At 40.3% G+C, this 26,568-nt stretch overlaps 1 protein-coding gene across 2 annotated transcripts in view; it reads right to left on the minus strand.

The window, feature by feature from the left end:
- The window catches only part of ksr2 (kinase suppressor of ras 2), a gene marked incomplete at both ends in the record, with an annotated part of 89,901 nt that overhangs the window by 53,502 nt on the left and 9,831 nt on the right, over positions 1–26,568 (minus strand). Inside the window, 4 exons of one of the 2 annotated variants that reach the window (XM_079222466.1) lie at positions 12,318–12,811; positions 13,639–13,676; positions 23,899–24,049; positions 25,072–25,212. In XM_079222466.1, coding sequence (XP_079078592.1) covers positions 12,318–12,811; positions 13,639–13,676; positions 23,899–24,049; positions 25,072–25,212 — 824 coding nt within the window. Of the gene's footprint in view, positions 1–12,317; positions 12,820–13,638; positions 13,677–23,898; positions 24,050–25,071; positions 25,213–26,568 lie in introns of both variants that reach the window. The other variant, XM_079222467.1, reaches the window with a different exon arrangement.

Below are 26,568 nucleotides of genomic sequence, written 5' to 3' on the forward strand. Positions count from 1 at the left end.
ATGTGCAGTCCAGGTCCACTGGTTCAACTGTAAAACAGAACCAAACCCCCGGTGAGAAAGTAAAGGGAGCCGAAGTGGAGACGAGGGAGAGAGGTGTTGTCATGGAGATGGGATAAAGAATCTATGCCTGTCAGTCAGATGGGATTTGGTCAGTGTTACACTGCTGCTTTTATATTATGAGTTTTAAATCTTCTCATTGTGAATTTACGAGATGAGATTACTTTTTTTTTTTTTGTAGGACATATTTTGTGTTGTTGTCAAGACGACCTAAACCAAAATCAAGTCAAGACCAGAACCAGAACCAGAACCAGAGCGAAGTCAGTCCCACACTGTGCGGCACAGCTGCAACAAATCAATTCAAATTGATTATAAAAATAGTTGGTTAGGAATATGGTCATCGATGAGGGGGTTATGCTACGATGCGTGATATGCGTTGTGGAAACATTGAACCAAAGATAAAGAATACAAGGCAGACAAGTACAGAGGCAACCTTCCGGTTCTCGTTCGTTTTTTTAAACTTAACAGACAGAATACCTTCCGTCTGAAAAAGCTACACTGAACCATCGCAAAACGTAGATGAGAAAGCAGATGGGAGATATTTCTGTCCGGTACATTTGTTTTTAAATTAACCTGCAAACGACACAAAACTACCAGAGGACGGCAAAACAACAAATTAATTCTTATTTTCAATGCAATGTGTCGCAAAAGAACATTGTACATGACCAAGGAGTTTTTTTTTTTTATATAAAACATTTCCATAAAAACCTCCAGAGAGCACAGATTAAGATTCCTCTTCATTGAGCTCTTGTATTGCCATGTATACTGTAAGTGTGTATGTATAAGTGTACCATGATAAATGCCTTGAGGCAATCATCCAAAGGCATTGCAAAGGGGAACTTTATATGGAAGAATGTTCCTTGGTTTTCTATGAGCAATCACAGTAATGATGTTAACAAATATATCAGACGATGAACGGGCAATTTATCAATATCACGACCAGACATAAAATCCAGAGTCCTCTTTGTCTGAGATCGAGTTAAAATGCAGTTTAATCCAAGTCCCGAGACTTGAGACCGACCTCGAGACCAAGACGATGACTACAACACAGGTGTCCGCACAACTTTCTCTAAAAACACAAGACATTTTCTTTTCAGGTTTGAGCAGTAGTGAGTACTGAGTCCTAAAACTCTTTGGTCGAGGACCATTTCCTCAGGGCACCATTGTTTCCTGCCATCACATGTGCTGTACAGCAGCCATCTCCACCACCTGGTGATCATTTTGTGTTTCTAGAGACGTTCCGTGGCTCCATAAATTAGTCTGTATTTAACTGATGGCTTGGCTCAGGGGGTTTCAACACAACAAGTCTTCAGAGATGAAATCCGACAACCAGGAAAAGTTCTGCAGATTAGTGATGAAATATTCTTGGCATCCAACTTTTGGTTGGACTGGATTCAAAAGCTGCCTTTTGAACATCCAATGGTCTGTCTAATTGTGCTTCATTTGCCGCTGCATTGTCCGGGATGAATAGGAATAAAGAACCATTCATACATCGCTTAGGCTTTAAAATACAAACAGGTGTTCCAGGATCCTTTGCTAATACACAAATTATATTGTTTGGCACATTTCCTTCTTAATTTGAAGACAGACAGTGAGTTGTCTGTCGCGTTAAGGCCAGCATGTGAATTTAAGTCAAACTATAATGGAAACTGTTTGTTCTTTTAGGAGTTTTTGTAACAGTAGCACCCGAGGCAGTACAGCCATCTGCATGAAACAGCTCATGCAGGGCTCTCAAATAAGCAAACCCCTGTCAGTTTGTTCAACCACATGATCGTCTCCTTCTTCGGGGCAAGATACATCATCCTTTTATCATCCTTTATACGGCAAAAAAATAAATACGAAATAGCAGTTTTTAAGATTTAGAGTTGTTTCAGGCCAGAAAGTAACAATTTAGATTCCCAATATCTGATCAGTTTATCCAAATAACACTAATTGGGAAACTTACGAAGACATGTCATGAGCTGTGAGGAGCCGCTAGCTGTGTGAGACGAGCCGGTCGGCAGGCAAAGAGCACATGTTGACGGAGTTTTTCTAGTTCCTCTCACTGTCAAAAGACGTAGACACAGGTCCACATCGCATGCTTTTGACAATGGGAACAAATAAATAAATAAATAAGGATAGACTAAATAGGATTTGGCGTCTGTCTTTATCTTTATAACGTGTTTTTACTCCTATAAGTACGACATCCTGGATATATCCTTCATGGTGTAGTCCCTTCTGTCTGGTATCGCTTTTCCTTGATTTCCGTTGAATATTTCATTAGGGAGTGTGGTTACTGGCAGTGTGGGCTCCATCGTAGCTCTGACAGCTTGAAGGAGTAGCAGCGGGGGGAGGGCCTTAGCGATGGGTCAATTTATCAGATGCCATTAATACTGTAGTGGCGATACAGAGTCTCCCGCTGCACTGCACTTACTGAGATGCAAAGAAGGGGAAATATAGAAAATCCATAGACGATGTTTGTGTTTAACGAGTGACCGTGCTCTCAGCACCGTGCGCTCGTGGTTGAAAACACGAACAGAACATGTAGATATCTTCGTAAAAGCAAAACAAATTAAAAAAACTGTACATACTCAACTGTGTTGAGCAACCTGAGACGGAAATCTGTCAAACTTGAGTCGGCTGTTGATTCTGACAACCGAATACACAACAACCTGGTATTTTGATGCTGGTGATAGTTTTAAATTCAATGTTTAAAGCTTTTCTGGATGGATGAGGCAAAACCTCACTTCTGTTGACAACATTTGTAAGCATACTTATGACGATGTCAGATGTAAAAAGGTTTATAGTGTTGATGTATCATCATTGCTTATGCGTTTAGATACCTGTGTACTAAGTGCTAATTTTCTTTGTTTCTACTTCTAAATGTGTGAATGTTTTGTTTTGTGAACCTATATAAAAGGGACCAATATATCACAGTCCAACTTAAGTGCATTGTAAATGTATAAATTCAGAACCTGTGCATGTAAATTACAGTTATAAAAATATAATATATTTGGCTTTTTTTATGTAAGCAATCGTCAGTCTTGAGGTTTCATCATGTTCCAGCGTCCGCCTTGTATCTGTCACCTGCACACCAGCAAGTCCGTGTGTATTATCCCCAGCATCAAATTCAATAAGAATGCATTTCTTCAATTCAGTCAAAATGAAACCATAGCTCAAACCTTAAACTCTCTAATTCAAGTATTAAAGCAACAGCAATGGAAGCGAGAACAGCTATCTGGCCCACAGCTGTATGAGGTTAAGTGCTGGTTTTGAGCAGTAAATGACAGCGTGCCTAAAAAAGAAGGAGGGGTCAGGGACAATATGGAACCGTGAGCAGATATTATCTGTCTTGTTTTTAACATCGGAGAGAAACACTGAGATGAAAGCTTCGACTTGATGGCCTGAATGATGAACGGTGGTAATAACTCTCTTTATGGTCGTTGGACAATGAAACAGTCATGCTCTATGTCAGCAGTAAAAGCATCCTGTTTTTAGTTTGCGTGGTCTCTGTCAGAGCGACGTTTGACATTGTCTCCCATTTCAAATGCAGGGTTTGATCTTCCCATAAAACGGATGGACATGAAACTTTCATGATCGTGCTGGGAAACTTACTTCCATATAATTTCATCAAAAGCAACACAACATTTCCATAAAATGAACCAAATGCTTTGAGCACAGTGTAAATTGGTAAAGATTGGTTATTTCTATCCTTTTTCCATCTTCTCAGATAAGAATAACGCAACTTTTCAGGATCATTTCTAATCACCCACTCAAATCCCGTTATGCGCCCCCCCACCCAGCTCCCGCTTGTTCACAAATTACCACAGAAAAACCATCAGCCTAATAAATCCATCCTCCACCAGCAACGGTGGCATTTGGGCTAACCGCCACTCCTAAACACTCATATAAATTCATAATCATGACTCCAATTTCTAGGCCGCCGATGGAGCCCGGGATGAGCACTCATTAAGGCCGATAGATGGGTGGACGGATGGAGGGGAGGGTGGGCAGCGTCTGGCTTTTAAGGGCCTGGTATTGACATCCCCTTTCACCTGACTTGTCATTAATGGCAAAGGGGCCAAAACCCTGATTAACATGGATGAGCTTTTTTCCGCGGAGAAAAGAAGATACACGCTCACATTCCCCGCGAGGCACCACTGAAGCCACAGCTTCCTCTCTCACACATATTTATCTTACTGCTCTGATGTACACGGCTTTGTGCAAGTACACTTAACTGCGCAGTGAATGTCCCACACAGCAGAGCATGTGGTACCAATAATCCTCCGGGGTCAGAGATCGCCGGCTAATGTGTCGACGTGTGTGTCCCGGGCTGGAGGCAGAGCCGTATCTCAGAGGATCGTCTGGGGAGCAGCAACATCGATCCGACGCCGGCCGAATTTCCAAAGAACGTTTATGAGTTTTTATTTTCTCAATGAAACGCAATAAACGTGTCGGCAGAATACAGATCGCTCCATGAAACAAAGCCATGCAGCCGTGAGGAGTCATTTTTAGTCGACTGAGTTGAGTCATGGAGTTCGTGCATTTATTTGCGAGGTGTTTCTTACATTCTGTGCTCTGGAGCAGCTGCTTTGATGGAGACGTGGACTCTTTTGGTGTTTTGTGAGGACGACCATGAGAAAAACAAACCAAAACACTTTTAAAACACAATTATCCCACAGTCGCAGAAAAATGCTTGTGTCTGATTGGGTGTCAGATGTCTGTCCAATCCCTTATTGGACAGCTCAAATGTAGCTACACAGCCAACAGTTGAATGTGTGCGCACAGGTGTATCCAGCTGCAGGTTACCATCGCAATGCTACTTCTCCTCCAGTCGATGATACCGGATTAGCCTGTTTCCAGACCTCTGAACCATCGCCCACATCCCAGATTTGTTCAGCAACTGAAATCTGTGTTGTGTTGTGTCAGCCAGTTGGAGAAACAGTTGAACAATCAGAGTTTAGATGTCATCATCCTAAATAGCTATAGCTGCAAACAAACCTTTAACAGCATCAGACAGGAACACAGTAATGTCTATATTTAGTTGCGGGTCTACTGTTATTTGTCCTTTGTATTAAAAGGCCTGAAAATCTATTTGAAGGTAAGGTCCTGTGGAAGGGTTAACCTGCTTTTGTTTTACATTCAGATCAATTATTTTATCTTGAAGTATGTAACACCTCAAAGCTGCCCTTTAGCGGATTCTCTCTCTGGGATATTCAACCCTTGATCTCAGTCAACAACCCTTTCTTAGCACCACTGCGAAAACTAGGAACCTATTTTCCTATTTTTTGATGTTATGGATGACGGTGAAATAACACATTGAAAGGTTCTCGATAAAGATGGATAATGAGAGGGGAGAGGACGGAAAGAAAAGAAACAGAGAGAGAAAGGGGAAAGGAAAAGGGGAGATACATTTTTTGATTTTGTACACCAGCTTAGTGAAAGCAAACAGATAAATTAGTCATGGAATGGATGCAAATGTGCATCCCCTGAGCTTTGCATGGTAGAATTACCCCGAGAGAAGCAGAGGGTGAATCATGCCAACCTCCGGCGGCATGTGATTTATTAGCAAACATCCAATTCAATAAGAAAGTGCTTAACATTCAAAAGGCTGTGAAAGTCTCATGAGGTGGCACTAACTATATGATATTAACGCTTCCAGTGGCGGGGGGAGGCGAGACAAGAGGACGTCGAAAAAACAAACACGCCCGCCTTCCAGAGCGATCTTGGTGTGACGCGCCAAGCGGGACGGTGACAGAATGAAGACTCACTTGGCCTTTTCCACACGCGCATGTTATACTACTCATTAACATAGACAACGAGGTTCATAAATTCACACTCTATCCCAAAGAGCCTCTCCGCTTTGAAAAGGGCACAGGCAGATAGAGAGAGACAGAAGGGGGGGCAATAGAAAGGCTGCAGCATAAACTAAATTAAATTAAGGTTGGCCTCCTGGCTGGAAATAAAAGTTTAAGTGGTGCTGGGTATCCAACGCACTTGTGTTTTCTAAGTAAAACCATCAATATGTTACTTAACAGCTATCGGAGGTCTCAAAGGAAAATTCCACCCACACACTTCTACGCTGTTAGATATAATCAACTTGTGGTAGTTAACACCTTTCAGAAGGTAAAAATAGGTGTTTTTCTACCAAACAGATCTGGGGACTCCCTGAGAGGAACTCCCCACTGGGGAGCTCCTACGAGAACAAATACCTTCATTTTTTTTTATTGTCACCTGTAGTGGGTTTTAAATATGAAAACACAAAATTGTAATAATCAGGAAATAAATTCTTGCATTATTGTATTTTTTTAATATATCACTTCTATTCTATTATATCATGTGAGTTTATGTTCAACTTATTTCCACTGTCATTTTGGGCTACATTTATTTTAATATTGTATCTACTATTATTCATTTGTCTAATCGTTACCACTTCTTATATGTTGTAATTATGCGAACAGGAATGCACAAAAGGTACTTACAGAGATTAAGGTATGATTGGTAGAATCATCAAACGGCGCTATTTGAGGTTTGATTGATTTGCTGATTGAGAGTCTGTACATTGTGTTAGCGATTAAGTGTTTGCAGGTGCTAAGTGGGATGGCTAGAAATTCATTGATTGCAGAAATCGATTCTGCCATTTCAAAGTCAAATGAGCAAACGATGGCGTCATTAAGCCATTCTCACCTCACTGAGGAGCTGTCAATGGAAATATTTTTAATGGGAAAAATATTCTGTCTCTGGAGGAAATATGAACACAACTAGGAGGCTTTGAAGAAACAAAACACGCGGTGAGCTAAACCTCGGTGTATTTCTGAGGATTTCAAAATATATTTCATATTGGAAGTGATCATGTCACGTTGGGTTAACAGTGAGTTGATGACATTTTCACGGTGCGCCGGCAGACACTTCAGTCATCACGCCTAAACTAACAGCAATATTGGCACTGTATTGATCCCATACATGTGTGCTCTTTAACCCTGTCTGTGCAGATCCCATCTGGGAAAACCAGAGTTGTTGAGAGAAAGTACCTGTTGGTTTCGGGACCAATGACCAGAAGATTGTGATTTTGTGTTTAGCTTGGAGAAGGGATGTAAATAAGTAACCGTTGACAGACAGTACGAATTTTTTAATACGCCTGGTGGTCAATACTCTGGCCTCACAGCTAAAGTAGATGATGCAGTGGGCACTTGGCTGCATGTGACCTTGAACGCAAAGTCGTGTCCTCCAACTTTGGACGCACAATGCAGCTGGTGATGAACGTCATTTTCAAATCAATTGATTATTATTAATGTAGCCCAATATCACGAATCACACATTTAATGTATTTAAGTTGTTTGTGCATCGAGTTACCGTTGCAGCTGCTCGGCTTGCTAGGCACTTCAACCAAAGCACAAGAAAGGCACTAATCTTGTCGGTTAAGAGTTTTTGATTGATTATTGAGGGTCAGAAAAAAAAATTAATTAGCATTCCCGCAGATCTTAAGTCATGTAGGTCCGAGAGCAGATCCTATTTTTGTATTTTTTGGAGGAAATTGAAAATGTCCATTCCCATTGAGTAAGTATTGTTTCAGAGTCTCCATACACAAAATAGAACTTCAGGAAATTTGACTTCTGCCATACATGCTTAGGATGTGTCGAAGTTTGTTTATGTTTATGACCCTTTTTAGGAGCAGTGGGCTGCTGGATTGAAATGTAGGAGAACGAGCCCGGAATTGATCCTCAAATCTTGTCGTCAACGCTCACTGAGCCCTCAACATTTGAGAAATCATTGACATTGTTAACACGTTTTTGCTGCGGTCGATGCTCATTTCATTAATGTTGGCCTTTTCAAGTAAGAGGAACATCTGGCTGTCAAATGTCAACATCTTCAATCTTGTATCTATGAGGTTATCTCAAAGTTTAGACACATAAACAAATGAACTAAGTGGTGAAACGCTTCTCCAAACCTTTATGAATCTATGGTTTTCATTTCATTATTGATTATTAGTCTGCACTGTTCAAACACATTCTTTTTTTTAGAAGTGTTTGCAGCCTGAGATTCCTAAAAGAAAGACTTCTACGACAAAAAGAGAAGGCACTTAATGGCTTAATTCTACAAAACACAAAAGTAAATCAGCATTTAAATGGAATGTTTTAGATTTGGTTTGTCAAGAGCCGGGGTCATTACCACAGCAACAAGAGGAATCTGCTCAGTCTCTATCTCTGAGCTGAGTAAGGACTATTAAGAAAATCATGATATTGTTTTATATATCGTGTTTTACATGTGTCCACAGAAGCCGTGTTTCCATCCATATATTGTGTATGCCCATTTTGAAGTATTGCATTAGAAAAGTCTCAAGGAAATGGAAACATTTCATACAAATTCCGCTTGAGGTGTTTTAGCATTCATCAGAAAATAGTTGATGCGCTATGTGGATCATGGAAACGCCTTTAGCGCGAACATTTGACTCACATGACTGATCAGCTGTTGCTGCCTTCTTCGATCGTCCCGGAACATGGACATGCTGGTCTTTGTCTGTGACCAATATGGCTAATACTAGCTAACACGACAGAACAATTAAAACCCAATATAAACTAATTACTAATTACCTCTTTCCAATTTTCTCATGCGGATGGTTCAATGGCCAAGCCGACTTGTTTTGTTTTCAGTTTGCAACCTCTACTTCTTCTACTCTGTTTCCTGGGGGATTACAGCCATGAGCAGCCTGCTAACTGATGGGCTAACTCCTGACGAAACAGCAGAGTTCATTCACTCCAAACTAGTTATTCGCATTAATTTCTTTGCAAAATGGCAAACTTTTGCTTGAAATTTGACAATAGAATGGATGCTTGGCTCGAGACCAAGAGATAAAACCTGTGATGGGCATTATTTATATAATTAAACATGTATACCTCTTCTTAAATTCTTCTGTGTTGCTAATCCTCCTGAGAATCAACCTTTCTGTACTGCCTGATTAAAAAAAGGGTCAACCAAGAATTACCATATCAGCTCGGTCCAAAATGGCTAAACAGTGTTCGAATCTACTGTGATGACCCAAATATCTTCCAGGTGCTGAAACACAACTGATTATATTTGGACTTGCACTTGACAGGTGGTGAGAAAGAAGATTGATCATTTCCCCACACAGGTGAACGTTTGCTTTTGTATGCATTACAAGTTGCAAAATTGGCAGCGGTTCCATCTCAGGGTGAGATTTTCTTGGAATTATAGATATTACTGAACACATTTGGTGAGGAGGCAAATTGCTCATTATTCCTACGGTGATAGAAACCAGCCTGTGGTTCTCTGCAAGCTGAAAGGAAAACACTTTATCTCACAGACAAGCGCACCAGAAGAACAAAGCCTTAAAGGAGAAGACGAGGGTCCGCACAGGCATACCAGAGTGTTTACAATAGAAGTGTTTGGAAACCATTTTCAGGCCATGATTGCAGAGACAATCACGTACATTATCTGATGATCATAATGTTCAGAAGATCAATAAACATTAACCTGGAGGCTATTACTTATTGGGATGCCCTGAAAGCACTTGAAGACAAAGCACAACGTAGCCAACCTTAAAAAAATATGTTTTCAACAGTGTATTAAACCAAAAACATACCATATTTCCCAATCCAACTTCCTTTGATCATCATTGCCAGTGTCATTTCTCCCGTTTTCAGATTGCTGTGACTACAACATGAGGAGAAAATGCTCTAGTACAATAAACTAATGTTCATATGTCCATGTATAATATGTGGAACTGCAATTAATTCATATTTTAAAAGTTGATATTTAGCTTCTTATAAGCTAATGGAATTAGTTGAATATTTCCAAAAGGAAAAGGACGATGGGCAATTATTACGTTTCATAAAATCAAATGTCACGTATCTATCAGAGCCAAAACCAAACCTCAGTTTCTCTTCAACGTAGTTACTGGGCATTCTTGCACATTCAGCATATTATGCAGCTCGTTAAGACAAAGAGAGGAAGGTGGCCCTCGGGGTCAGAGGGTAATCCCTGGTTATTGTGTCCTGGCCACAGTGCCAGGCAATTAAGCGAGAGAAGATGAAGACCGAAGGAGCACTGAGAGCTTATTAAAATCATAACGTTGGTAATAGGGGGAGACATGGGTAGCATCGGAAGGGATCAGGAATCACAGGAAAGCAGCATTAAACTATCCTTTTTCGATGATATTTTAAATATTTTCTTCAGGGTTTGGTTTGCTGTGGTGAAATGTTTGAGTAGAGCTGGGCGATCCCAAAATAATATATTCAGAATTAATGTTCCAGGACAATGTTTAAAAATGAAAATAGATTTTCACTTTGAGTGTCGCCGTCTCTCCACCGTTATTTGTTTGTGTGTGTGTGTGTGTGTGTGTGTGTGTGTGTGTGTGTGTGTGTGTGTGTGTGTGTGTATGTGTTTTTTTTAAAGCATCTTTTATTTACATAAAAAATAATAACGTTTAAGGAAAGTAAGGTTTGCACTTTATTAACCCAATAAAGGAATTTGTTTGTTTGCAAAAAAAGAAAGTTTATTTGAATAATTATTTTGTCTTTTGTGGATCTAGTTTGTTTTAAAGTGGGTAAAATCAGATTAAATCAGTTGATATGTGACGCCCAGCCCTGTGTGGAGGGCGAGAAACATAAATCGCAATGCAGGATTTAAGAAAATATAGTATTTTATTAACTCTAAGGCTTCTAACTCCAGGTGTTTACCAGCCCGTTCCCTCTCGCATCCAGATAAGAAGCAAACAAGGACGAGAGCCTCACGCCAGAACTGAACCACCAGCTTGATGCTTGCCAGCACCATCCTCCAACCAATTATGATGTATTATGAGAGGTACTTGGCTTATCAGAGAAGCCAGCAGATCTGCCCTGTCTCGATGAGTTGCAACATTTCCAGGCACACACAGTCCATTGATTAGAAGGGCTCAACTTACAGCCTGCGGTCTATCAGCGCTCAGGGACCGGTAATCAATTCTCTAATGCCGTTTGAGCCTATTCACTGCAGCTTTGATCCACTCCTCACTGTGCAGATACAGATGTGCACGCCGGCGTGCATGGACATGCGTGGATTTAGCCAAGCACGCACCAAATACAACCCAGATGGCCATCGTGAAAGCAGGGGACGACTCCCAAATATTAACTTACCAAGTGTAGCAGTGATGATGCACTGTCATCTAATGGCATTATCAAAATGAGTGCAGCTCTCCTGAGGCGGACTCTAGTTCCTGATTACCTCGCAGTGGTGGACCCTGTTTGTGGCCAAATCTGATCAGCATAGCACCAGACACAGGCATGGCTGGTCAGGAACTCAGCCCGAGGCCCCTTATCTCTACCGACAGGCTGTTGGTTCTTTATGGGCAATGATGTCCTCCCATGCAGGAATTAATCTCATTGGGTTCTAGTGGAAGATTATGCTCTGAAACTCCTGAGAGGGAAGGTGGGGCTCTAACTTCCTTTCTGTGCTTCTTGGATCAGATGGAATTACATCGGGAGACGTCGTACCGATCAGGGAGAGCGAGGACGGAATCTCTCATCGCTGGCTTCGGGCGGGCCATCTGCTGAAATTGACTGACCAACAGTAACTCTGAATATTCTCTCTAAGAAACTTTATAAACAAGATAATTTCAACGAACAAATGGGCGCAATAAAAACCCATGTTGCCGCAGTCTTAAATGACGAGGATATTTGACATAATTGTGTTGATGCTTCCACATCGTTTTCCTTCCAAAGCACAAACACATTTTCTGAATGATGAGAACTTTTACTTCTTTTTTTTTTTGATACACTTGCTAATAATATTTACATATTTTAGTGGCATCGCTTTTCACAAGATCAAAATCCGACTGATCTATTTACACAAAACTCATCAATGGTCTCATCAATGAAACCATGATGTGATCCTTTAGAAAAGCATAGAAGTGAGAGTTTTAGTAGCGACAGTTATAAAGGCTTGACATTTGTTTTATATATATACAGTATGTATATGTATATATATATAAATATATATATATACATATATATGTATATATATATATGTGTGTTAATTAACATAACGGAAGACTGTATGAACTAAGAAAAAAACCTAACTATTTTGTTTGTTTTTCATCTCATCAGGATAAAACATAAAGAAGTTTTTTGTCGACCTTTCCTTCTGGCATTGAGAATCAATTTGAGAGCTTCAGCTCCTGTACTTTAACTTCTGGTGGTGATTTGACCTTAGTGTTCGCTTTTGTATCAGGGTATTCTATTAGGTAAACACAAATTGTGACAAACTGTTTGTCGTTCAACACTTACTTTGGTGTCTGTGCGTCATCCAAGCGGTTCCCCAGCTGGAACTCGTGGGACTTGCTGCGGTGCAGCGCGGTGAAGCCTGGCAGCAGATGGATGAGCTTTCGGCTCGGCGGAGGTGGCGTGCCGGGGGCCTTCACTTTGTTCCTTCGCCTCATGGGGGGAGTGCCGAGCGGGATCATGGTGTTGACCACCAGGGGAGTCCGAGGAGGCGTGTGGCCAAAATGTCTCTGGCGGGGCGACGGGGGCAGGGAGCGGTGACCAAAGTCCAAGGGAGGGAAGAGGCCTGTGGCCGGGCTGTCGACGGTCAGCCGATCGGCATATAAAGGGGGAGCCAGGGCCTGGGGGCTGTGGCACATGTGCTGGTTGTACTTGGACTGGACTTTGGGGCTCTGGGAGAGCTGGTAGCGGATCCACTGACTGGCCTCTGGCTGGCACACCGGAGTGTTTTCTTTGCCCGATTCAGAGGTGGGCCACTGGATGGACCAGTCCTGCTTCGCCTGGCTCCCTGTTGGAAGAGCACAGAGATCCAGAAGGATTTAATGCACCTGGTTGGGACAAACTGTATAAAAAATGCACGTTCACACCAATCACAAATAAAAATACTCAAAGTCCTTGCTTATCTGTAATTTTGTTTCTAGCCATGCATATAGTTTTGGTGTAAATTGCCTGGGACTGGAACTACTTTCTACTGAAGAATTAGTCCCTGCGAAAACTATTGAAACATTGTTCTTATGAATACAAATGTTGCTGTTGAATTGGTATCCCCATTGTAGATACCTCAGGGGATGACGTGTCAAAATCTGGGAAAATAAAACCAAAACAGCATGTCTAGATACCACTTTGGTGAGTGGGGAAATGTGTTATTATAATCGGGGGGAGCAGTTTTTGTGTAATACGTTGTCTCACGTCAAACTAAAGTGGTTCTTATCATGCACTTAATAGTAAAAACACCCATTAGCTCTACTTCTTGATTGCAGCAGTAAGAGTAATCCTGGCAGCGGCGGGTATTCACGACCAGCAAATATGCTCAATTTGGGTAATGAAGATTAACTCTGCTGCTATCTGTTGGGAACATGTATTGCAGTGGTGTTCAAATATGATGATGTGGAGCAGGTTAAGCATGAATGAATGGAGCAAGAGAATGAGGAAAAAAATGGAGGACTGCACCAAAACAGAACAGGTCAAAGCTGCATGAGTCATTACACAAGCCGACTTCTACCAAAACTAAACTTTCTGTTGATTGAGACAGAGAGAGCAGCAGATGTAAAATAATTGAAGGTGAGCAGCCAAAATGAGTGTCTTTGAACTCAGATGACGATACTTTACCTCCGTTACTGTGCAATTTATCCTCCTCAAGTTGTTCTTCAGAAAGAGACAAAAAAAAAGAATGTGTTTATTGATCTGGCAGAGACACAGCTGAAAGAGTCTGCAGCATCTTTGTGTTTCCATCTGCAGTTATGTATAGCCAGGAGGCTGTTCAGCAAAACAAAACATAGCGTTGGTAGAATTGATCCTGGGTACATCTCAACAGATGCAGCACCGTATACATGACTCTGGGCAACATTCACCTCGCAATCTTCAAAAACTGCTATTGACCGCCAAGGCACATTTTTAATGCAAATTTCTGTCAACAACACTTCACTTTTTTTTGTTTTGTGTCATTATTTCTTTTTCCCCCCGTGACGATGTCTCCAAGGAACTATGAGCATCAAAAACACAGACTTCAAACACAATATCAACATCAGAAACATCAAATGAAGCACGGAAAATATCTCCCATAAAAGGTCCCGGTGGAGTTGCTAAACTTGATGAAAAAAAAAATGAAAAAAGCCAGCGGCCTTTCCTATTCTATAATGTTATGAAGAAGAGGCCGCGAGAAACGACAAGTTGCGGGAAGAGACGGCGGCAAAGACACAAGGGAATGAAATACAGGGACTTTCAAGGGTCTTGTTTTTTAAAAAAAATTCTTATTAAAACCTCCCCAAAAAAAGATTATGCAAGTTTTCATTCACCAAAGGTTATGTTTAGCGCTACTGAAACTTAGCTAAACATTTTGGTTTGAACAGACACAGTGGGGTTCTGCAGCTGTGAGGGCGAAATCATTCTAAATACTGCAGCAAATGAATGTAGTTCTTTGACTGATTCTCAGAAAAGATTAAAAGTTATGTCACATGTTGTCTTCGTGAATAGAATAGCTAAATAGGAGGACTTTGCACATCCTTGGTTCTGAGGCAATTGTAACTTTCAGCATGGAAGTAACAATAAGCAGCTGAGTCACAAAACTAAATCTGATCTGGTTGTTTGATAAATTAAAAGGTTCCTAAAATCAATCTTAAAATGTGGTTTCATGCAAGGCTAATGGGGAACAGAAGCTAAAGAAAACACTTTGTATATAAACCTGATGTTACTTTAAGGTGTTACAACTGTACATGTCTGGATTAACAATGGGTCACATGACTATGCAGTCAGGTGAAAGGGATTATTCATAGTGAAAAACTCAGAGAATTATCACCTCGCTCTGCAGCACTATCGGCGGTCGAATTGCATTCTGGGAACTGTTGGCTTTTGCAAGGAGAAATAATGCAAAGAATAAAAATAAAAAAGATTGGGGCATTTTTTTCTCTTTTTAACCATCGATCGTGAGTCCAACAATGTTTAAGAAGTACAACGTAGGGCTGTCAACCAATATTCTTAATTCGTTTTTTATGTGAATAAGAAAAAAAAAGATATTTGAATATGAAAGTCAACATTTGATTGTGGGAAGAAGAAAAAAAAGCAGCAGTATAGCTGCTTTCTGCCTGGCGCATATTGGCAGGAGTCACTTTCAATAACTGTAAATGAAATGTAAAGTTGGATCAAACAAGGAATAATTTAACTACAACAATAATGATGGCAGAGAACTCCAGCCAGCTGTCTCCTTATTTAGGTTTCCGTGATGACATGAGGAGAACTTGAGATAACTTCTCATTTCAACTCAGTCCGTTTTGGCCAAGAATCAGCGGCTCCTTCCTCCTAATTTGTGGATCTATAGTTTTATAGTCAAGATGATCTCTCGAGTGAAGCTGTCCCTGCCGCTCTGCGCTCAGGCCGCCTGAGGACCAAGCTCACAGACATCGTGAAAGACATCATGATGCAGAAGGGACGAGCGGGTCCGCAAGATCATCCACATATGTAAGGAGAGACGAAGAGGATGCTAATTCAAGCCTCCTTCATCAGCAGGAATAAAACCCCATCGGGCCAAACGTAAAAGTGTGACTCGATAAACGACTGAGACTAATCAACGGCCATTGAAGGGTTCAAACCCCCAAGATTCAAAATACAGTTGAGAGGCAAGAGGAAAGCTGATTGCTTTCAGTCAAGTCTAGAGCATCTTAACACCTGACGCACCAGGTGCCAATTTGTACCGTCCATTTCAGAATTAGCAACTTGCGAAATCCAACGAGATAGTTTTAGAAAATGTTCGACCAATAACCTTTGATTTAAATGATGAGCTTCCTCATTATATTCCTGTATGCCACACTGCCTTTGACAGCGCGTATCAGGCTGTTACCCAAGTTACATCTCTCTGCAAGAGAAGCAGTGACGTCACAATCACAAAACTGTTGCTTCGAGTAATGAATCAATTCATCAAGTGCACTCGTATCTTAGCAACTGCTCCGGTGAAATAGTAACAAGACTTGACTTGTGAAGTTCTTGTTTCACGTGATCTCAAATTCTCCTTATTTTAATTTGTGTGTCTTGTGCTTGTTAAAAGTTTGAGAAGTTACTTTTCATGCAGAGCTTATTTAATTTTTCGATTCAAGGCTTGTAGTTGAACACAACTTTCAGACGCCGTTTCAACTTTATCAGAATCAGAATCAGAAACCGTTTATTGCCAGGAATGTTTACACAAACGAGGATTTTAGTTAGGTGGAAGGTGCATACATCAGACATTAGACGAGACAAGACAAACAACAATCACAGTTCTGTGTTCCTGGGATTGTTTATTGAAGAAATTGTATTTTCTTGATTCTTGTTGTAGTTTGTACTCATGGTTGAATGCACTTATTGTAAGTCGCTTTGGATAAAAGCGTCAGCTAAATGAAATGTAATGTAGGAGCCAAATGGGATCAAACGTTGTTCCTAAATATGTACACTGGGTGGCTGTAATGTAATGTAATGTAACAGAGCAGCAGCCGGCTGATAGCAGGGCTTTATTTCTTTCTGAGAAAACATTCCCACTGCTGCTGAATTAACATTACCTTACTTTCCTTTTTCTTTAGCCCTATATTATAAGAAGCATGAAGTAATATGTAACTAATATTACAATTAATTCAAATGTAAACTTTACGTTACCGTCTGTGTGTAAATGTGATGGATGTCCGACCCACCATTTTCGATCGGCAACCTCTTTAAGTGTTGGCATCGGTGGACCTCTCGTCTCGAAAACCCAGAGTACTACAACGCTGATATTAGCGAAATCGAAATGCTGTTTGCATTTTTTGCATAACGTCAGATGTAATTTTGGAGACACCATAATCTCCTTTTGCCTGAAAAAAACCTGCATCTCCCTGCATCAAACAATGCCCCTGACGCAATGATTAACGCCAACGGCACAAAGGCAACATCATTAATGGGACAATCTTTAAACATGTGAGGCTTTGAGAAAGGCAGATAACGACCTCATGATTGGACTAATTACCTCTAGATGCGTTGCTTCTTTGGGCTAAATGGCAGTGAAATGCCACCAGGACACGAGCTGGTTCATCTGACTGCCAGTGTCAGCAGGATTTGTCTGCGTTCAATAGTTGCAGCGTCGCTTTTTAATATTGACTCTTTTAAGTTGAGGGTTCATGGATGTTCTTGCAGTGTAATCAGTGGGACTCAACGCTATACCCTGCTAATTAGTTAGCAGCCAAGGAGGACCACCCCGGGGTGTTCAGGAAGACGGGTGTCGGGGGTTCGGTCAATGCTTCTCCTGGTCGTTTTCCTTCCCCGTTGCATCTGCTCTTTTCTTCTCGACATGACAACGTTTCTTTTTCACCTCCTGGTGTCATTGCCTCTTTCTCACCCTAATTTTCTCTCATGTTATTCCGCGTCCTTCTTCCCCCACATGCCTCCTTCCCTTCCCTCTGCTCCGAACCGCTCTCTCTCGCTCTCTCTCGCTCTCTCTCTTTTCTGACGATGGCATTTGAAGCCAATTAGGTGTTTGTACGCATGTAAAGCTGTTAGAAGGGCACAGGCACGTTCCTTTTCGCTATCAAAGATTACTAATGCAGAGGAGACCTGTCGTGCTAAGTAAAGATCAACAGTATTAGTCTAATCAAGCCTGAACTCATATTCAAGAAACTGTCCATATGAAAATATGGGGCGGGCTGGATAATGTGTGTATATTGCGGCACAAAGGACCGACTGGCTGCCTCTGAATCTTATGACTCATCCTCATCGGGACTCGTGGACTGCAATCCCCAAGAGCCTGTCGTGAAAAATTCTATTAACTTGCATTAGTTTCCTTCCTCCAGCCATTACACCACAGAGCAACATACATTCACTGATGATGTTCTCTTTTGCTCTGGTGATGTATATGACTGCCAAGACTGTAAAGTATATGGATGTCCATGTCTGCCAATTTGAACATAATTCCTGATGACTCATAAACTGGATCAACATATTTTCTTTGGAAAAGAATGTGGCATAAATCTGTAAATCCTCTTCTGTGCTCTTGATATTCATGGTTGAGTATATCTGTACTTTTGCAACAACCCCCAGATTTTTAAAAGAGGAATATTACTCTTTAAAAAGACACAGGATGTAAGAACATCCTCTGCTTTTTACTGAGCGGTATATGAGTACTAAATGCTCTCACGTGGCTGTGCAACCCTTACAAACACATACATGTCTTCTAGTATATATATATATATATAAATACATACACATACATGCACACACACACAACAATGACATATCTCCCTCTGAGAGCTCCATCTGGGTAAGAATATGAAGAACGCTGCCGCACAGCCTGTATTTCTCTTGGCTGTAAGTGCCTCTCACCGCTCCGGGTGGTGGTGAGGAGGCCGTGGTGCATTTGCACATCTCCAGCCAGCCCCCTGTTTAGAGAGCCCTTTAGTGGCTCTTTGTGGCCAGACCCCTGCCTGCCTTTGCAAAGCCAGAGAGGGAGAGCGGGGCGAGGGAGGGCAGTACGATTGAGGCAATGAGCGAAGGAGACCGGCAGAGAAGAGAACGGTAAACAATAAGCAGAAGGACAGGAGAAGATGATGAGCGAGAAGTTGAGAGGGACGAAATGAAACAGACGTAGAGAAACATAGTTCTATTTAAAGGTGTTTTGGGGTTCAGATGTGACTCGACTTCATTATCTTTAACCCTTCTAGATTACAAAAGATAGATTATACATATCATAAGTATGGGTAATTATGACAACACATCTAAGAAGTAATGTGAGCATTTTGGCAACATTTAGGACATGTCGCGCTGTCAGAATCACTTTACAGGTCAACGGTAAGGACCATGGACAGCGCCTGAATGAACACAGGGAACAGACAAGCTGTCTGAGAAAACACCGAAACTCAAATCAAAACCAGTCAGAGAGGCCAGAGACGGATCGACAAGGCCACTCACATCGGATCATTTTTTAACAGAGAAAGGGGTTACCCTGTTACAATTGAGCTGTCTCTATCCAGTGAAGTGTTGCAGTTGAAAGCTCCAGAAGAAAAAAATTGCCAAAGTTCTAGACAGTAATGGCAAAAAAAAGAGAGCTGGTCTCCAGAGGCGCCTGAGGCCGGACTGGTCTGAACCCAGCTGGACTGAGGCATGACGAACTCTGCCAGAGGACGCCCGCCTGTCTGTCTCCCCTGCTGCACAACCGCCTCCGTCCCCAATCAAGCCGAAGAGACCGAGAGGAAGGAACTAAGAGAAGCACACAGGTGGCGAGCAGCAGAGAGGCCAGCTGGGTACCTGCAGAATCACAAAGAGCCGGTTGTTTTACGGCCGAGCTTTAAAAGATCTGTTCGTCTGAAGCCTGAATCTTAATTCAACGCATACAAATTTGTTTTATTTTAAAATGCTTTGAAGAACAGCCAAGTTAAACCTCCTCTAATAAAACACTTTAAATAAATACGGTTTTGTTAAGGGCACATTGGAGAAAAACTACTCAAGTTTATTTGCTTAATTATTCAGCAGAGCTTTCCGTCTGAAAGGACATCTGTTACAGAACAGTGTGTGTGTGTGTGTGTGTGTGTGTGTGTGTGTGTGTGTGTGTGTGTGTGTGTGTGTGTGTGTGGGAGTAGAGGAGAAACAGACATGTTATCAAACGGGTTTACAAAAGGTTGTTACTAAACCTCGCAGCCCTGTTTTGGTGATGTTCTACTGCCGCTTTCTGGTTCATTTGTATCATTGCAAAAGCCCAGGCTGAAAACAAAGTGCGGCCTGCAGCGCCACCTGGTGTGCAACCACGAAACAAAAGTAATGCACTCTGTGGCATCACAGCAAGTCACTTAAATATACAAATAATACCAGGTGACCATCTTTGAATGAATTCTTAAGAACATAATGTTTAAAAACAAAGATGTGACAAAAGACGGGCAATCTCTACAAAATGCAAAAAAAGTAACACACGCATGGCATTAAATGACTATGGAAGCCCGTTTCCACACGTTAAAAAAAATTATGAGTTAAAAAGTCATAATTATGAGATCATAACTGAGATTATCTCATAATTGTGAGATCATAAAGTCAAATAAAGCAATTTAAGCCCCTCCAAAATACTTGCTAAAGAAATACCACTATAATTTGCACATATTTAATCCGGAGGAAGAGTGAGTCGTCCACTAATCACAGGGGTTAGTGGTTCGATCCCCAGCTCCTACTCCCCATATACCAAAGTGTCTTTGAGCAAGACACTGAACCCTAAATTGCTTGTAATGGTCATGTCAGCGGCATGCATAGTAGCTCGCTGCCTATAGTGTGTGAGTGTTTGTGTAAATAGGCTGTGAAGCACTATATAAAAGTAGTCATTACATTTATTTTGCCCTTTACAAAAAGCTCCCTTGTGGACGGCACTAACCATCATATAAACCTCATATAAATATCATATAAACCTTTGCACCAACATGCGCACATTAACATGCAGTTATTCTCTAGATAAGAAAACTATATTTAAAGCAGGAAAATATTATTACTTGTTCATCATGACTACAACAGCAACGTATTCCTCATTTGCACTACAAACATGTGACTTTAATGTTTTTCTCAGTGTTAATTACAGTGGGTCGCATGCATCCCTGCAGGATGATGGAATAAAGAGGTACATTAAAGGGCTCTTAAAGGGCCGGCACAACAACAGGTGTTTCCACCCAGCCTGCCTGAGTTGACCTCTGCTCAGGTGGAGTGATGTGGTAGAAGATGTATAAGCAGTAGCTCCCAACTGGTGGAAAATACATTATAATAATTATACATTATAATAAAAAACAATTGTAAAAGAGAGGCTGTGTTCCAAATGATGTAAAAAGTTGGTTGCCCTGGGAGCTCCGTGCACAAATTAAGAAAAACAAATGCATGTAAACACAACTAAATCAAATGAAAAAACATTTTCACAACACACAAAAACATCAATTTGACACAAACATGCAGGATTTAAATAAAAGCGCTGCAAGAAGCTCACAACTCAAACCAGGGGACACTAAAGAGTGGTGCACTCTGCTGGGACATGCAACGCTTGCTGATGCCGTTCATGGATTATGAAGTTATTGAAGACTTCTATCCATCCGTAACGTTGGAATAGACCGTAAATAAAACATATTTTGGCTTATTTAAACAATGTGATTGCATGAGTCAGATACTATTGCAGATAATCGATGCACTGTTAAACCTAGTGTCAGCCTTTTGTTTATTATCAGGCTATAATATCTGGATCATGTGAACACATTGACTGACAGTCCACTTCAATAAATTCATAAACCACAAACTATGGCAACGACAAGCGTGTCCCAGCCGTGCGCATCACTTTTCAGTGTCCTCTTCCGCTGTGCTGTGAGCGTCATGCTGTGTGTAGTCAATGTTATGAAGATGTTTCTTCACATGCTGGAGTTGTGTCTATTTGCATCTTCTTAATTTGCAGTATGTTGAACTCTCTGGGCCACCGTACAAAAGATGTTCAAAAAACACAGAACAGTTTGACTCGTTCAAGACAGAAGCTGAAGCTGTTAAAGTGAGTTTGTTGACTTTTCTATGCAAGCGCATAAGTCCTGACTGATTATTTCACATGACTGTGACACAGGAATTGGATGTAGCGCATCACTAATCTTTTTGAATTGCTACCAATAATTGCTGTAATAATGGTTCATAATAACATTGGAGTCGGGATTTATCGACACCATGAAAGCCGTCGCTCTAAACAGGTGGCGTCTTATTTCTGATAGAAACATGAACCGTTTGGCACACAAGTGATTCAGTTTAATTTACAGATGAGAATAAAAGAGCAGGGCTGAACCGCTGTGGCTGAACATATGAAGACAACAGTGCCACCTACAGGCACACCAACAGCACTGGGTATCCTGTGCATTTCATCTCTCGTACTGGTATTCTAAGACTGTCTTACGTGTGTCAATCAAACAGTTGGAAATGGTTTTTGATTAAATAAATTAAATAAGTTAAGGCAAAGCTTTCTGACTGAAATCAGAAACTCTGTGGCTATAAATATATTTCATTCCAGTTAGTTGTATTCTATTTTATTTTATTGTGTATATATATATATTACTTTATTCTTATTTTATTTGTATATATCTTTCATCCCTGTTGCTTCTTTATATGTATTTTATCTTGTGTGTTTATTTGTATCTTCAAGTTGTAAGGCGCTACTATGACTACAAATTTCCCCTTGGGGATTAATAAAGTATCTATCTATCTATCTATCTATCTATCTATCAAAATGAGGGGTCATGTTTTTGTTAAATCCCATGAATGAATAGAACATCAAACTATAGCTGATTTACATTTTTGTCTTGTTTTTATAGTCCATATACAAAGAGATCAGGAATATGCAAAACGTATATTACTGTACGTCACAGATCACTAATAAACGGTGTTTCTTTGTTTCATGAAATAATAAACTGCGACCATTACTTGTGACATATAGTTAATTATGTAGATGCATGAATAATATTCTTAACAAAGCTTTCCTTTAAGATCTGCATCACACACAAAGACAATCTGAACTTTATATTACTTGTTTAAACTGTGGTAATATATACTACATTTGTGATATGACAGTGTATATTATATATATTATATGAAGACCTAATGTTCCTATCATGGACAAGTTAACAGAATATAAATACCATTGATTTTATGCACCCTATATATTGCTGTTTAGACTGGTGTCACTGTGCTAAACTACACTCTTGATAATTAAAATAGATACACACATAATAACACTCTGTTTTACTCTCCTGTTCTATTTCTAATCTTGTCATCTCGATATCAAACACAATTCTCCTTTTCTGAAGTCATTAAGAAATGATGTAATGCGTTGCGTTGTTGCTAAATACAGCAGGATGTACTGTAAACAAGCATCCTTCTGCTTTTTAGTGTGCGTCACAACTGTGTCTTTGTTTTTTTTGGCTCATTAACTATAAATTGCAAATATGTTTAAATCACTGCAAGACAGTTTCTGAACCATACTGTGTTTTCAGATTGGTTTCCTACTTTCTGGGCAAACATTTAGTATTTCAGCTTGTATAACAATCTAATTATACAGATATTAGACAGTATTAGAAGTAATATATGATAGTTGTACTCATTTGTTTCTCAAATAAATATTGTCAAGTGGGAAAGAATTCATAAGCTATGTTGACAAAAAATGAGTGATCACACCTGTTGTGAAAATAATGTTAAGAATTTTTCAGATTTGTATCTGTTGCTATTAATTGCAAACTGGTAACTACAGTTTTAAGACACAGTTTTTAATTACATCCCTTAGTTAGAGTCCAGATCTGTGTTGCATGTTCCCTGAATTCCTGTCAGCTCAAACAAAAGCCTAAAATACCCCAATAAATAAATACTTTACTTAAAATAAGAGTCCTTCAATGCAACAGAGATCATTTTCCACAACAGTCCTTGCTTCAAATTGTGTTTATAAAAAATAAAATGCCAGCATCAACCATGGAAATAACGTGTCAAAGCTGAATTTAAATACAGTAAATATGATTTGTATTTTAGGGGGAAACCACCAGAAGTGTACCAATAGTTTAGTTTGCCCTTCTTACACATTACAGTACTGCTGGTATTTCTTTTTGTACCCTACAAAAGATTACTACATTATAGTCCACTCCACTTCCTGTCAATCACTTAACACCCATAACAAGAAACTGCGATAGAGACAAACATTGACAAAATCTTCTTATAAATAATGTCTATGTTAGCTTGAACATTATAATATCAAGCTAGATAGATGGTTATTTTAAAAACTACATTTTTAAATTAATAAGGAATGCGCTTTTACAATTTGTGGTTCTCGTATTTTCCTTTAAGGACATTTAAAGGCAGGCGTTTCTACGGATGTGTGAGCTCATCGTTTTGGGTGGACGCTCACCGAGCTGGTGGGCCTTTCCGAGGCAGGAGAGGGAGGCGTTGAGTCGGGCGCACTCTTCTTCGTTGGCGCCAAACTTCTGCAGCAGCTCACACACCTGCTCCTCGCTCTTCTCCAGCAGGCCCTCCAGGGTCACCTCACCCGGGCTCATCTCCTGCAAAACATACCACATAGACACACACACACCGTTACAATCTCATATTAACACAAGAAACATTTGGTTTACAGTGAAAGATGCAGAAGTTGTGGAGAAGATTGTACAATTTTTTTGTTTTCTCGTCGGTTAAAAGTGGAAAGAGGTCATGGACGGTAAAGAAAACGGTGGGTTGTCTGTTTCACTTTTTAAAGCATGAATTTGGGTTAATCTCTTGCCACGAATGAAATATAAACCTATACTTTAAAACCAAACAAGCTGCAAACACCATGGCTGACTGTAATGACCAAGAGCAGCTGTCAAGTGAGTAAAAGCATGTAAATTTAAGCGCTAATAGCTCATTAAAGGAACAAATAATCTTCAAATTGCCACCAAAAGACACAGTGAAAGATGTGATAATAACTTTTGAGAACACAAACTTCTGTGGAAAAACTTGACAATTGTATTTTGAGAGAAAAGTTAAAAAGGTGTTCTTGAAGCCAGCATCTAGCGACCATTAGGAGAACTAATAAAACACTACAGTGGGAGTTTCTGCTGACTGATAGAATAAAAGACGACAGGATGAAGAGTAGAAATAGATGACCTGCAGCGAAAAAAAGTCCTCGGCCAGTAATATGGTATGCATGTTTTCCAAATAAACCACCACGGTTAGTTGAGATCAATACAAAAAATATATATATACTAAACTGAAAACCATATCACACACATAGCATCTGCTACTTACGTTACACAACTCAGTGATCACTTTCTAGCAGAGAATGTCAAATTAAAGAAGAAACCTGATCAAATGACGGAAGAAACATAACAGATGCAGATATTTCCTTAAAAGACACAAGCAGTCACTGGATGGTTTGATGATTATGAAAATGATGTGAATGTGGCGTTATCAGAGTCATCAGATCTTTCTGATTTTATTTGACAGCGCTGATCTGTTCATTATAAAGATACCAGGGTTTTAATTTGAGCTGCGTCATCTTACATTCCCACATATATGTAACTATAGGAGAGACAGGACATGTTACCTGTGTGACCTCCTTCCTCAGGTTGACGATGCGGAACCAGTGGCCGAGGCGAGGGAAGTCCTCCAGCTCGACGCTGCGCTCCTCTAAGGCCACTTTGCACTTACAGGACAGCTGGCGGCTGAAGTACTTCACCAACTTCCCCTGAGAGCGAGAGGGATAAACACAGTGATGCATTACACTGTATTTAATGCTGAAGAACCCCTTTCTCCCTTTTTCACATTTCCACATGAAAAGATTAATGATTTATGTTAGTTTGTCTAAAGTACAACTGTTCTGCACAACATGAGAACTGCATGTACTGGATAATAACACTGAAAAAAACAGGGAAAGAAAACACCTTTAATTAGCAGTTGGATATCGTTTAAAAAAAATGATTGACTGCGCCTGTCCGGAAGAACAGACCTGTTTCAATCAAACACAAGACTGACAATGAATAGAATAGAGAGTAAACTAAAAACTAAAATGCCTCATGTCAGTAGATTGCTGTTCTACCAAAATCACATTTGTTCACTATTAATCTCAATAACTATAACTTTGTCAAGATAAGACATTTTTCTAAAATTATTGTTTTAAGACTTTGCTGCCTTTTTTTTTTTTAAATTTGCAGGAACTGTTAAAAAGTCTAGATTCTTGAAATATGACATTAAAGGAAAGCTATCTGCCACTTGTAGATGAACAGCAGCACTGAATCGAGCAATAGTCTCAGTCAGAAATGCTCAGTGTTCACTGCCAGGTCACTGAACTCTATGGACAGGCTGAATAACCAGTGCAACACTATCTGTTCCCTCAACCAGTACCAGTACCAAGATTACGCAACACCTGTTGCCTCCAGTAGAGCTGCTCAGTGGTTGAAAGCCGTGGTTGTACTTGTTGAGCTCCGAAAGACTCACGTCAAAGTAATGCATTCATGTTTGTTTATGGGCGTCGATGCAAATTACATTTAAAACAATAAAACACAGAAGTGTTTGGATACCGCTTGATTCTTTCCATGGTTTTATTTATCAAAAGAAGCCGAGTTGTTGAAACATCTTTTTGTTTTTAGCTTTACAAACAACGTGGTGGTGACACATCTTTGCAGTAGAATTTTCTAAACCTTTGTTTTAAATAAGAGATTATGAACTCTGTTTGACCTTGTTTGCTTTGTCGTGTTGTTTAATCTGTTTGCATTGTGCATTATTTTGTCTGGGACTTCTTACACTGTCGTAACGGCGTGGTTGCTCTGGCAAAAGAAGGTTCAACTTTAAATGGGACTTGAATGGTGAAATAAAGTTAAACATTAAAGCAGTTTAAAAGTTGAGAAACCACAGACCGACCTTTTCTCTGGCAGCGATATTCTGTGGCTCACTTGCTCTGACCTGACCTCTGACCTTTTTATTATTTATGCAACCATAATAAATCTCTTATATGCTTCCAAACCCAAGTTGCCAGAGGGTAAACACCGTGTCCCTGACAAACTAAACTTTCTGGTACATTTTGTGATTCCAAAACTGCATCGGC

Source organism: Taurulus bubalis, assembly GCF_910589615.1.
Source record: "Taurulus bubalis genome assembly, chromosome: 8".
Lineage (NCBI taxonomy): Eukaryota > Metazoa > Chordata > Actinopteri > Perciformes > Cottidae > Taurulus > Taurulus bubalis.